The sequence below is a fragment of the Pezoporus flaviventris genome, unplaced genomic scaffold (genome assembly GCF_033815535.1).
Source record: "Pezoporus flaviventris isolate CSIRO_AGI_PZ_B2104156 unplaced genomic scaffold, CSIRO_AGI_Pfla_v1 ptg000002l, whole genome shotgun sequence".
NCBI classification, from domain to species: Eukaryota; Metazoa; Chordata; class Aves; order Psittaciformes; family Psittacidae; genus Pezoporus; species Pezoporus flaviventris.
In genome coordinates, this window is record NW_026892550.1 from 37,762,990 (window position 1) to 37,775,898 (window position 12,909).

Below are 12,909 nucleotides of genomic sequence, written 5' to 3' on the forward strand. Positions count from 1 at the left end.
GCCAAGAAAGCGAGTTCCACCCGGAAGCCCCTGTCCTTCCGGGTAACTCCCAGTTACCCCCCACCCCGGGCATGACGTGCTGTGGTATGGAATACCTCCCCGGCTAGCCCGGGTCAGGCGCCCCGTCTCTGCTTCCTCACAGCTTCCCCTCCTCCCTGGCAGAGCATGAGCCTCACGGAGTCCTTGGTCAGGGTAAACATCACTTAGCAACAACTGAAAACATCGGTATCACCAGCACTGTTCCCAGGCTGAAGTCAAAAGACAGCGCTGCACCAGCTACCAAGAAGGAGAAACATGACTGCTACTGCTGAACCCAGGACATCATATTATTACTGAAAACTCTTCAGTTGAACACTACATTTTAGTGTACTTATAGTCTGAAAAAATATTACATACATACTAATGCTCAGGTAGCCTTGGAGAATTAGGCTTTATCAACAGTCCTCATTGTCATGCACAAATTTATAGTGATGACCAAGACAGTGATGCAAATTATTCTCTGTTGATAATGAGCAAAATGTGCATTAAGGACAATTCAGAATTCCATTTCTTCAAATTACCTCTGGTGTTTAAATGATCATCGATGAAGTCTGTAACCTGAAATCTCTTTAGGCAGCATTAAACTACATGCAAGATGGTACATACTGGGGGAGGGAAACCTGTACGTAATCAGGTAGCGCAGCTTAACTACCATCAACTGACTTCAACTTCTTCAGTGTTTTTACTGTGTGAAACAAAATGATGACAGAAATGGATCACAGTGGTAGAAAAAGACTGATCTAACTCTGCCTGGAAAATAAAATTTACTCAAATTATTCTTTACTGTCTGGCAAGTCATGCCATATGCAGATACATCTTCTACAGCTCTTCCTCAACTAGGGTAAAAATGGCCTCATTTATACCTTTCCATGTTCATGTTTCCCAAAATAAATGAAGTAATCTTTTTAATTGATTAATTCAATTTAATTTTAATTTAATTAATTGACCAAGGAATAAAGTCAGAAATTGGTCCTACTGTGTTCTCCACTATTTGACCAGTAAGCGTGAAATCCTGGCTGAAAAACAAACTTACTAGATCTGTCACACTGTACTAATTTTATATGCTGAAAATCGTTATGGCTCTTAAAGCATCAGCAGTATATGGAAAGCACCTCACTCCTGTTACAGCTTTTAGTAAGGAGTCGATTAAGTTACACTGACCAAGGAATCAACTTGTGAAACTTCAGAAAATCAGCAATTCTACTTATCTGTTACCTGGTGGACTATAATTTCTGTGACCCATAGCGAGAGAAACAGCTTGCTTACCATTTACATGCCCTGGAAAACCTGAATGCTGAGTTATCGGGCACTTAGACAACAACTTGCCATGTTTGAAAAGCAGTCCTAAGACTGTACTGAACTCACATACCAACAATTTCTGCTCTCAAAACCAGTCTATCATAGTCTATTTGCTTTATGGTAACAGTGTCTTCTCACTAAAAGATGAGGTATCTGCTTTAAAGTTAACTTTACCAAACTCTCATGAAACATTACTAATAGAAATGAACAGACAAGATGCTGTCTTAAGAAACTCAATAGGGTTTCTGAATCACCCTTACTCATTAGGATTAATTTTTTGTCCCTGTAGCAGAGAACAACCATTTTCTACAACCTGGCAACAAGTTTTATAGGTGCCTTATCTGTCTCTAAAATTGTTCCACTTTGAGATCAACCTCCATCCATGGCACTGGGCCATTATCATGCTCAGCCTTTGTTTTCCAGTGATTTAATGCAACACCCTTTTAACGCTTCTCTCCTACACATGCAGAACATGACAAGAATGTCTACTGCTATAGAGCAATACTTAGCAGAAAAACTGACATACAGTAAAACTTAAGAGATGAACATAACAGTAAAACCAACAACAGAGTTTTCAGCACCTTCCTTACTAGAAGGCAGATGCAAAAGGAAGATAGTAAGTTTTATAAATTCTAGAAACCATTTTTCAGCACTTTTAATGGAGGAATGCACTGCCACAGAAAAACTGAGGCAAAGAACTTAACTCAAATTAACTTGAAATGAGGCCACATTTTCTAAACCAAGAACAGTATTTCTAAGTATTCTGTCATAGTATGTATATTGGTAAGCTTTACAGAGATTTAAACTTAAGTAATATTTTTCTTATGAAGTTACGAAGATAACTTCTAGTTGACAGTGAAAAACTCTAAAGGGATATTAAACATTAAAATGGTATTTTTGCCCTCACTTCCCATCATATTTCAAAGACTAACAATTCAATGAGATCATTAATACAGTGAGAAATGCTGTTTTCCTTTTTTTCCTACGATTACACAAATTTTAAAAAGATTTTTGTGGTTTAAAAGCTACATCCTCCTAACACTTTCACCAAACAGCAAGTTAAGATCTTGCCCACTGACTCCCAAACTTGCCGAAAGCAAGTGAAAACTACTTGTGACAGTTTTTTTTCATAAAGGCAGCATTTCCAAGGTACAGCTGACACGCTTCTGCAATGTGCAACAAAACCACTGATGTGGTGCTTCAATTTCAAAAGCCTAAGAGAAATTGTTGAGATGTCACTAGGAGCTAGACCCTCAATATACGTTGAATACAGCATTGGGAAAAAAACCCCAAACCCACAGCTAAAGGGAGATATGCAACCCAATTTTCAGTATATGCCCTTCAAAATGCTTTATTCTCTCTGTGGCTTTCCTCCTTCCCTCCCTTCCCGTGACAAGAATGCTAGTGTCTGTGCTCTCTTACTAATGTAACACTAGTGCACGTGCTGCTGTACTGAAACATCAACACCCTGCTCCTCGTCTCTGAGGCTTCATTGAACCCACTGCCTGAGCCACTCCCATCCCCATCCTCCCCCCCCACACCCACCCACCCAGGTGGCACTTCTCTGAAGGTCTGCATTCCTGAAGATACAGTACGTATGGCCAGACTTTGATAACAACAACTGTCAAATGACAGGTATCCCCCAACTTCTTAATGTGTTCAGGAACATTTATTTAATTTCAGCCTATTTTAGTACAGCTACCTTCCATTTCACTCTCTTGTCATTTCTCAGATTTTATTCTACCAGATATTTTGTTTTCAGAAACAGAAAAATGTTCTGATTCACTGCTGCTAGCAGTAGAGACAGATGTTTGACTTAGCTGTTCCGTGTCGGAATCGCTGTCACTTGGCAGTCCTCCTATCTTTTTTACCATGAACACAGAAACTCCTGAAGATGGATCATTGCATGCGCCAAGACCAGAACAAGATGCATTCTGACATGGTACAGACTCAGGCTCATCTTCCCTTCTAGGACAGGAACAGTTGTTTTCAGCAACAGTTTCACCTTCTTCCTCTTTTACTTTTGTTTCTGGTTTTGTTGCTGTAGGAAGTTGAGTGGAAGATGCATTCTCATATTTAACAGGAAGGATGGCTGAAGACAAAGGCTGACTACAAGAATTACTACCATCAGGAAGTGTCCCTGCACTTTCAGTTTTCTTAGATGAGTTCATAGGAAAGAGTGAACCTTCACAATTTGATTGACTCTGTCTAGAAGCAGGCTCCACATTCTCTGGAGATACAGGCTTCCCTATATTCAGAGGTGTTTCGTCAGAGTTCATCTGCTCTTCTTCAGTACCATTTCCAGGCAGAACCATGCAGGAAGTCAGTGAACCAGAGGTATTTCTGGCAGTATTTCCAAATGAAAACACTGGTGAGGGCAATGAGAAACAGGTATTTTTGAACGAAAATACAAAATTAGCAGGGAGGACGGGAGACTTGGTGGCATTCACCCCAGCTGCAGTCTTGGTCTCTGAAGTATTACAAGCTACAGCTGTGGCAGATTCTGAGGTGTTGGCTTTTTGTTCCCCTGAGACACATGGTTTCTGTGTTCCATATCCTGCAGTTTCCTTTGCAGAAAGTGTTATTTCTCTCACGTGAGATGATGTTTTTTTGTCAGATGGCTTCTCAGATTGGCTAAAAAATGGGGATTGTGGTAAAACCTTAAATGAATTGCTGACTCCTGATCCTGCAGAACCACCTTTTACTGAATTGCCAAAGGGAGATGAAAAGCCTGGCTTCTTGCTTTCTACTGAGTCTAAATCAGGACTGGATGAAGCATCAGAAACTGTGGGTCTGGCGAGAGGACCATGTTTTCCAAATTTGCTTTCATCCTGGTTGTTGGTTTTATCGGCATGATCACATTTTCCAGGGTAAAACTGAGGGAAAACGAATTTTGTGTCTTTGATTTTAAAGGAAAATGTACCTGCATCTTTAGTAAATGTGGGTACCAAGTTGTTACAAGCACCAAAAGTAAAAGGTGAAGGTCCCTCTGCAGAAACATCTAGACATTCTGACTTTGAAACAGTACCAGCTGCTGAGGCTGCTGGGTTTAAGCCAAATGAAGTGCTAGAATTTGTGTCTATATCATTGGAAACAGTAACTGCTGATTCCTGCATTGGCAATTTTTCTTTAGGTCCTAAGTCTTCAGAGCTTTCTACGGCTGGAGTGGCTGCTTCCTGGGAAATTCTCTCAAGAAATGATTTTAAGTCACCATTTGTTTCAGAAGAGTTCATATTTGTGGATGGGATGTTGTGATGACTGGCTCCAGAAAAGCTTTTCTCAAAGCCATCTGCTCTTTGCAGGATTCCAATTTTCACTTTATCTGGACTATTTGCCTTGGGAGGTGAAGATGCAAAAGGAGTTCCTGAGGATCTAGCCTTCAAAGCCCCAGCACCTCCAAATTTATACTTTTTATTTCCAGATAGAGTTTGTGTCTTGACCTCACTGGTGAGCTTCTGATGTTCCGTATAGAATTTGTAACGTAACTCCTACAATCACAGCAAAGAATCCCATTAAGTAAAAGGGCATTTGTGGATTCAGGCATTGCAAAACTCACGTAAGACTGAAGAAAAGATTTCATATTTCTCTAGCACCTATGATGTATATTTCCATTGCTGCTGGAAGGCAACAGAGCATGAGTCACGATGGGAAAACCTTGTTTTAAAACAACTGAACGAGATGCACATGAACCATGATGAAAGTAGTTTTAAAATAGAAGACTACAGAAAACCGTATTTAGTCAGCAACAAAACAAAAAATAGCTAAAAAATACCATCTTAGACATTAAGTGACACATTCTCAAATTGCCATGAAAAATAACCACCTGAGACAAATGTAAATGATGTTTTGGGTTTGTGGTGTTCAGCAGTTTTTTGGTGTTTTTGTGGTGGTGGTTTTTTTGGGTGGGGGTCTGTGGGTTTTCTTCTCCTAGATACAATAAGTATATAACTGGCATTCTCAAGAAGCTCAAAAAAGAAATGCAAAAGAAAAATAATTCTGTCTTTAAAGGACCAAAGTAGCTTTTCAATTTAATCACCTGCCACTGGTGTTCTTGGTACATGCATCATGTGATGCATTGCCAGCCAAGCTTTACCAACTATAACTAGAGTCACTCTGTACAGACAAAAATTCACTCAGCCACCCATATGGAACTCTTAAGTGAAAAAAATGCAGTTGTACAACTAGATCATTGGAAATGAAACCAAAAGAAGCTGGATTCAGTTTCATTTCAAATTAGTAGGAATTTAGGTACTCATAGAAGAATAAATTCTATTTTCTTCAGAAAATAGAACACAGGCAGATGACTTCCTCTTTCTACAAACTGAAAATGGCTAGACAAAGTTGTGTCATAATAAATAGCAAATTGGCCATATTTATAACAGATGTTCAATCATACCTCATGACTCATGTTTTGAGACGTGGACATTTCCGATATCGACATTAGGCGAGTACAAATCCTGCTGCCATCTGCCAGTGCTTCCTCCTGTCCTGCTAGAGGCTGAAAAGTGTTTTGCAGCAGACATTAGAATTCATAGAATCATAGAATGGTTTGAGTTGGAAAGGACCTTACAATGACCTAGTTCCAACCCCCTTGCCATGGCTAGGGACGCCTTACCCTAGACGATATTGCCCAAAGCTCTGACAAATTAGTAGAGTCTTGTAGCCTCATAGTCAGTAACTTACAAGAAACATGTTGGGTGTGTTCTTCTGGTCCTGCCATTGCTTTATGTTATTTTTAAATAGAGTCTTTTTTGTCGAGTCCTCATTTCCCCCAGAAGGTAGATCTAGTACAAAGAAAAGAATAGTGATGGAGAGCATATTAAGTATAGAAAATACAGTAAGGTTCCCGTGCATCTAAAACAGATTCCAATTAGTAAGTACTAAAAGTACATTGCATGAAGTGAGACCTCAATACTTGTCAAACTTTTGATATAAAGCCAGAGGCCTACGTAAGGCATTCTAAATGCCTAGAGATCTGTGCCCTAATAAAAAACCTATTGTTTTGTCCTATGAGGTAAAAGCATTTAATCAGAACATAGTTAACATCCAATTACACTACAACAGATGCCCGTCAGTTCAGCAACATGTTCCTTACAGGGGCAATACTGGTTATACAGGATAATAATAATATTTCCCCCAGGTTCCAAAAATGTAACTTAGGGACTTTCTAGAGAAAGCACATTCATAAAACATATTTAAAAGCCCTTGATTAATTTATCATCCATTAATTTGCTCAGATGCTTTTTAACAACTTCCTTGCTTTTGCCATGCAGATGGTTTACTAGCAATTCGCTCCACAAGTTGCAGGTTCCTATCACAGAAGAGTTAGGGTGGGAAAGGAACTTAAGATCATTTAGTTCCAACCCCCCTGCCATGGGCAGAGACACATCCCACTAAACCATGTCACCCAAGGCTCTGTCCAACCTGGCCTTGAACACCGCCAGGGATGGAGCATTTACAGCTTCCTTTGGCAACCCATTCCAGTGCCCCACCACCCTTGCAGTAAAGAACTTCTTCCTTATATCCACTCTAAACTTCCCCTGTTTAAGTTTAAACCCATTACCCCTTATCCTGTCACTACAGTCCCTAATGAAGAGTCCCTCCCCAGCATCCTTATAGGCTCCCTTCAGATACTGGAATGCTGCTATGATGACTTCCCAAATCTTGTCCTGTATTAGGTCCTTCTTCCCTACCTTTATCAGTGCCTTCATTAACAGGCATTAACTTCAAAGCCAAGATTTTATTAACCACAGGTTTGATATCCATCTTCTTTTGAGTACACTCTGGTGTTTTTTCGTAGCTGGATGCTATGTTCATCAGGTCAAGCTGAGTTTTCATTCTGGAAAAGAAAGAAAAAACAACACAGAACTTAAATGCTTTTCTTAAGGTTCACATGCCAACAACTAAATTACACCTGCCTATTTAATAAAAGAAATAAGTTTGAAAAGAAAACACAAAGGGGAAGAAGAAATCAGAAAAAGTCTTCAATTAAGCGTCCAGTTTCCTAAATCTTTTTTCTTAAAACTTACTATCTGACAATTCCCTTGAATTAGGTTTCATACACAAAGTTGCAAGATGTAGTGCCTGAAGCTAAGCAGAGATCAACACTCCCTCCACCTGTTTTTCTTAGTATGCTATACCTGAATCTAAATTATACCTTTTCTTCAGAGGGCATTGTTAATGTTAGTCTGAATCACAACATATTTTAAGGAACTCCTTTTCCAGTATTCTTTCTTAAACTCTGCTTAAAAAGTCGTAAGAAATGTAATTAAGAATCTTTAGGAAGAAATATACAGGGTATTTGCACTGCAGACAAAAATGAAGACATTGCAGGATCTCCATACATGCTCTTAAACTCAATGATTTTGGTTAAATCTGCAGGGATGCTTCAGTGTTCCTGAGTTTAAATAAGATATCTAAAAAATATTCAGTCACTGTGTATAATGAATTTCTAGACTCAGTTTTTTGCAGGATGCAGCTCAAAAGATTATCTCTAATCCTAGATAGCACACCACTAAAATTCTTGACAGATTTCCTAAACTTTGCAATACTGAGCATCCAAAAATCTGAAAGCATTATAACGTCTTAATTACTAAGTATTACTTTCATTTTAAGTCACTATATCTGACCATATCCAAAGTAACTATTTTCTTAGCTATTAATGTTAAAACTAACAAAGCATGAAAAAAAAAATATATACCTTGCATTCAAGCCACAGGCCACCTATAAATAAAACAAGAATTTGTAAGATACAAATTAATTTTACTCGAGCTCTCAAAAGATTATTGCCTTATCAAAACACTTCAGAGACTGAACTTGCATTTTCATTTCATAGAACTATAGGAAATAAACCTGTTAACATTTAAGAGGAAAAAGGAGAGCATCCAAATGTAAAAATAAAGAAGTGTGTCTGGGTCAATGATATACTTTGTAATATTTTGTGTTAAAGACAAAAAGCACTACTTCAGAGCCAAATGAAGGTATTCAAATAATGAGTCATGAAGTGTATGGTTCTCATTCATTTTGGATACTCAGGTATTTGTAAACATTCAAATGAAAGACCACTTTGTATTTCTTGGTGAGGAAAGCATCTGCTACCTGCTCTAATGGCACTGTTACACCAAGACTAAAAAAAAAAAGCTGTCTTTTAGTCTGAAATCGGCCAGATAAGGACAGTATGAAGTGCACTGCGTTGTAGTCAAATGACACTTCCCAAAGAATGGGCAATGAAAAGTAGAAAACCAAGTGGATTATAGACTGCTTCCCCCTAAAATCCTGGTAATTTCACTGTACTAATTCTTAAATAACAAAACCCCACCTCACTGAGTTGTGTGCTGTTATGGGGGGCAGGTAGAAGGTAGTGAATTTAAAGCATACTACTCACTGGAGTCAGAATATTCCTTCCAAAAGTGGAAGTCGCTTTTACTTTGGGTAAAAGTAAAATTTTCCTCAATAAGTTGTTACCAGAAACTTGAGCAAACTAAGTACTTTCTTAGCTTCAGATTTACCTGAAAGCAGCAAAAAGACCCACTACAGGAAAGAATATGCTGCGGTTTCTTAGGAAAGCACAAACCTTGAAACTGAACACAAAATTCAGTAGCTATTAAAGTATTTTGCTCCTTATCTACCATCTGCTTAAACTCTGTACAACTGCAGCCAGTGTTGGACATAAAACGTTATGAAAAGATGTCTCCTAGCTTAGGTAACAGTGAAGATAAAGCTTGTGTCTTGCGTTCCTCTAGCATTCATCTCTAAATCAGATTGTATGTTTTTTTCCTGCACTTCCCCTGAACACTGTGAGGGAGACTCAGGGTCACTTATACAGAAGCATATATACTACGTAACACACTGTATGTCAGAAGTACCTAAGCTAGCCTTAAATAGGCTGAGTTATTTCCACTGCACACATTTGTGCAAAGTTCACAGGTTTCAGAATCAATATAATTGCCTTAGTTTGGGTAACCCAACATGGTATCCTGCTGTGCAGCACTGACAAGTTACCAACCTGCCACCAATCTTTCCCCAAACAGCATTTTTAGTGTCTTACAAGTTCAAAGATGCAACAGAAGTGCTTAATTAACAAAGCACTTGAAAATAAATATTAAAAAGCAAGTAAATGGGAGAATTTTGAATGCAGTACTAGAAAATTACTCCCTATCTGCACCAAAACTTTCACAGCTGCTAATATAGCAAGTGTTACAGCAGCCCCTTTACAGTCAATTTAAGTAGTTTTCAGTGAACAGCCTAAATGTCTACTGAACTCACTAAATATAAGCTGCAAAGACAGTTTTTTCAACTTTTCTAAAATAAAAAATATGAAGTGTTAAATAATTTTAGTCTGTATTTTTCGTTTGCTGAATTTGTTTTCCCTGATCCAGTAATTTTCATAATCATAACCTACAATACAGGAGGCTATATTTGAGGTTCATTATACAACTGATACTAAATGATAAGAAAAAAGGCCATCACCTCTAGGAAACGCTGAGGATCACACTCATGGACAAGCTCCTCACAATCTTTCAGAAAATTTTCTATGGTCTTCTTGTGAGTTTCCTTCATTTTCTTCCAAATCGCAAATTCCTTTTCTTTTTTACTTCTTTGATTTTCAACATCTTCTAGCAATTGCTGTTTCTTCATTTCCAGAGTCTTGAAGATTTCTCCGAATTCCAGTGCAATCATGTCAGCGTCCTTGTTCAGCACCATCTAGAAGCACCAAAACATAAAACCAGATGAAAACACAGTAATAATGTCTTTAGACACTTTCCCTAGTCAGGATGAGGAGTCACTAGGAGTCACTTCCCTGAGGAAGCTCAGAGCACATTTATGCCACAAAAAAGCACCAGTATGCCCCATGTTGTGATTAACCTACCGTAAGAAAAGAAACAAAGACACACACATATATATATAATACCCAGCATCTGTAACTCACATCCATATCATTCAGTTGATTTGAGATTTCATTCGTCAGCTTCTCATTTATTGTTCTCATTTTTTTCAGACTGCTGAAGAAGATTAACTGCAAGACAATTGAAATGCTTATCATTGCTTTATCTACTCCATAAAGTAAATACATCTCAGTGGTTATCTACGATCATATCATGGCATGCTCTGTACAACACATTAAAGAAAGCCTGTGATTCAAAAGATCTCTTAATAGCATTTAGCGCTTTCCTGGTTCAGTACACAAAATTCTTTTGCTATTTCTCTCTCCAAGGAATGCTCACCTACAATACATATTGCTAGACTTGCTACAGGGTTATAGTTAAAACATTGATTCCCTCAGCCTTAGTTTTCCACCTCTCCCCTCACACACGTATCTATCTCAATGTAAGTGTTAACACTGTTATTCCAGTTCGACAAGCAACTAAACCATATTCACAGGCTTTTATGCTTCACACTGATAACACAGAAAGCTGTGCACAACTCAGTTACTGTTTGGTTTTGAACTAAGATTATCACTGTGTTTTCTTCATCTCACTACAGTGCCATTAAGATTTAGGTAAGAAGACTACTGCAAAGACTATTTCCCCTGGGTTTCCAGAGTGAAGTGTAATTGGTGATCGGAGAGGCGGGAGAGAAATCAGTGCAAAAGCAGCTCTTGGCTTAAAGAATAGTCAGTAGTGTACTTAAACCTTTACATCTATATGCTTCATGCAGCAGCTTCCATTACTGCATAGCAGAACCGATGCACGCCTTGCCACCCTGCACCCCATTTGCATAGGGCACAAAAAGCTCATTCTACCTAATTTTGGCAAAAAGCACAACCACTTGTCACTACAGTCAGCCAACCAAACATTAGGCAAGGCAGTTGCTTTCTTCATTCATTCACACAGGAGTGCATTTTGGTTTTACATTTATTATTAGTTACCTAACCCATCTGTTTCTAAATATGTAATTATCTGTGACCCAAATTACCTACGCCAGCTTAGACAGCCTATAAACAAAGTATCTGTGGGTGGGGCTTTTGTTTTGAACTTGGAAAAACTGGATCTGGACATGCAATAAACTTTCAGCATCGGTGTGTTTTATCAGCGAAGAATGCAGGTCTGTATGTTAAAACAAGACACTCCCTCCTTCATTCCCCTCCCCCGCACTTTTCAGATGCTTTTAATTTGGGTTCAGATCTGTTGGCACTGTAAATCGCCTGGTCCCCTGTATGTGGTGGATGACGTCTGACTGCACACCCCGGTATCCGCAAGCAAATCCGACCACCTGGTTCAAAGAGGCACAATCCCTCGCTGCTTCTCGCCTGCCCACTGCACAGCATTTTCCCCTGCATTTCTGAGTAGAAGCACCTCGGGCAAGGAAGGATACACTGTAGGAGCGCCCAACCTCCCAGCTGGAGCCCTGGCGCGGAGAGGAAGCGCCGCACTTACTTTCTCTTCCTGGTACACAGCGTCTATGAGGTTGACGGAGTGGAAGATGCCTTGGTGCTCCTTAGAGACGCACAGCCCACATCCCGCCTGCCGGCACATCCGGCAGTAGAGCTGCACCAGCCGTCCCGGATGTTTCTGGCAGGTTCCCCCGAGAGCCTGCAGGGAGAGTGGAAACCCCGGCCCCTGCTCTGCCTCTTCGGCCTTGGCGGTCCCGGCCGTGCCGGATCGGTAGAGCCTGACCAACTCCGCCAGGGTGGTGTTGACAGGCAGCGCGGCGGCACCGCCCCGGGGCAGCGGGCAGAGCTTCCTGCACAGCGGGCACGACACCCGGGCGCCGGCCACGTCGTTGCCAGCGCCCGAACCCACCCGGGAGTGGCGGGACTGCCCCTGACCCCGCTGCTGCTGCAGGCGGGCGGCCTCGGCCGAAGCCAGGCACTCCAGCACGCAGTCCCGGCAGAAGTTGTGCGAGCAAAGGGGCAGCGTCACCGGCTCCTCGAAGAGAGACAGGCACACGGCGCACGTCAGGCTGGCCTCCATCTGCAACAAGTAGGTGGGCAGCCGAGAACGGGGCCGCCACTCCTGCTGCCTGGGCTCGCAGGCGACCCGACTAGGCGTTCTCGACTCGCCCCGCTGCACCGGGCCCGGCTCGCAGGCTGCCCCCGGCTCGTCGCGCCGTCCCGCCGCCTCCAGCGTGGCGGCGGCGGGCCCCGGGGAGAGACCCCGATACCCCTCAAGCGTCCAACTTCAACCTCCGCTTCCAACCGCCAACTTTCCAGGAAGTGGAACCCGGCCGCGAGGACAGGGGCAAGGAGAGTCGCGCTGGCGATTGGGGGAAAGGCGAGATTGACACGGCTGCTGTCCAGTCAGGGCAGCCGGGGCCGTGCGGCACCGTGGGGGCGTGGCGCGGGGTTGTCCGTGTGTGACCGCAGCCCCGGCGGGGCGGTGAGTGCTGGGACCCGCCCCCTGACAGGTGCGTGAGGGCCGCGTGCCGGGCCCTGGCACCGCCGCAGCCGTGCTGAGACAGGCGCTGTGCGGGGGTCCTGCCTCGAGCGCTGAGAGGCTGCCTCGGGCTGCGCTCTGTGGAAGCGCGGCGCGAACACGGCGGTGGCGGTTGGGAGACGTGCGAGTGCGCAGAGCTAGAGCCGAGTAACTCCACAGGGCTGAGGTACGGCTGGTGTTAACTGCCTGGAACTAC

The 12,909-nt window shown here is 41.9% G+C and overlaps 1 protein-coding gene across 2 annotated transcripts in view; it reads right to left on the bottom strand.

Annotated features, from left to right (window-relative positions):
• Positions 1-2,985: 2,985 nt before the first annotated feature.
• LOC133280558 (uncharacterized) overlaps positions 2,986-12,909 on the bottom strand; it is a 49,670-nt gene continuing 39,746 nt past the window's right edge. The window contains exons 1-8 of one of the 2 annotated variants that reach the window (XM_061475371.1): positions 11,715-12,414; positions 10,268-10,354; positions 9,808-10,041; positions 8,039-8,061; positions 7,032-7,177; positions 6,022-6,122; positions 5,735-5,836; positions 2,986-4,826 (exon numbers count right to left, since the gene is read on the bottom strand). In XM_061475371.1, coding sequence (XP_061331355.1) covers positions 3,060-4,826; positions 5,735-5,836; positions 6,022-6,122; positions 7,032-7,177; positions 8,039-8,061; positions 9,808-10,041; positions 10,268-10,354; positions 11,715-12,251 — 2,997 coding nt within the window. In that variant the 5' untranslated portion in view covers positions 12,252-12,414 and the 3' untranslated portion in view covers positions 2,986-3,059. Of the gene's footprint in view, positions 4,827-5,734; positions 5,837-6,021; positions 6,123-7,031; positions 7,178-8,038; positions 8,062-9,807; positions 10,042-10,267; positions 10,355-11,714; positions 12,415-12,909 lie in introns of those variants that run through there. The other variant, XM_061475380.1, reaches the window with a different exon arrangement.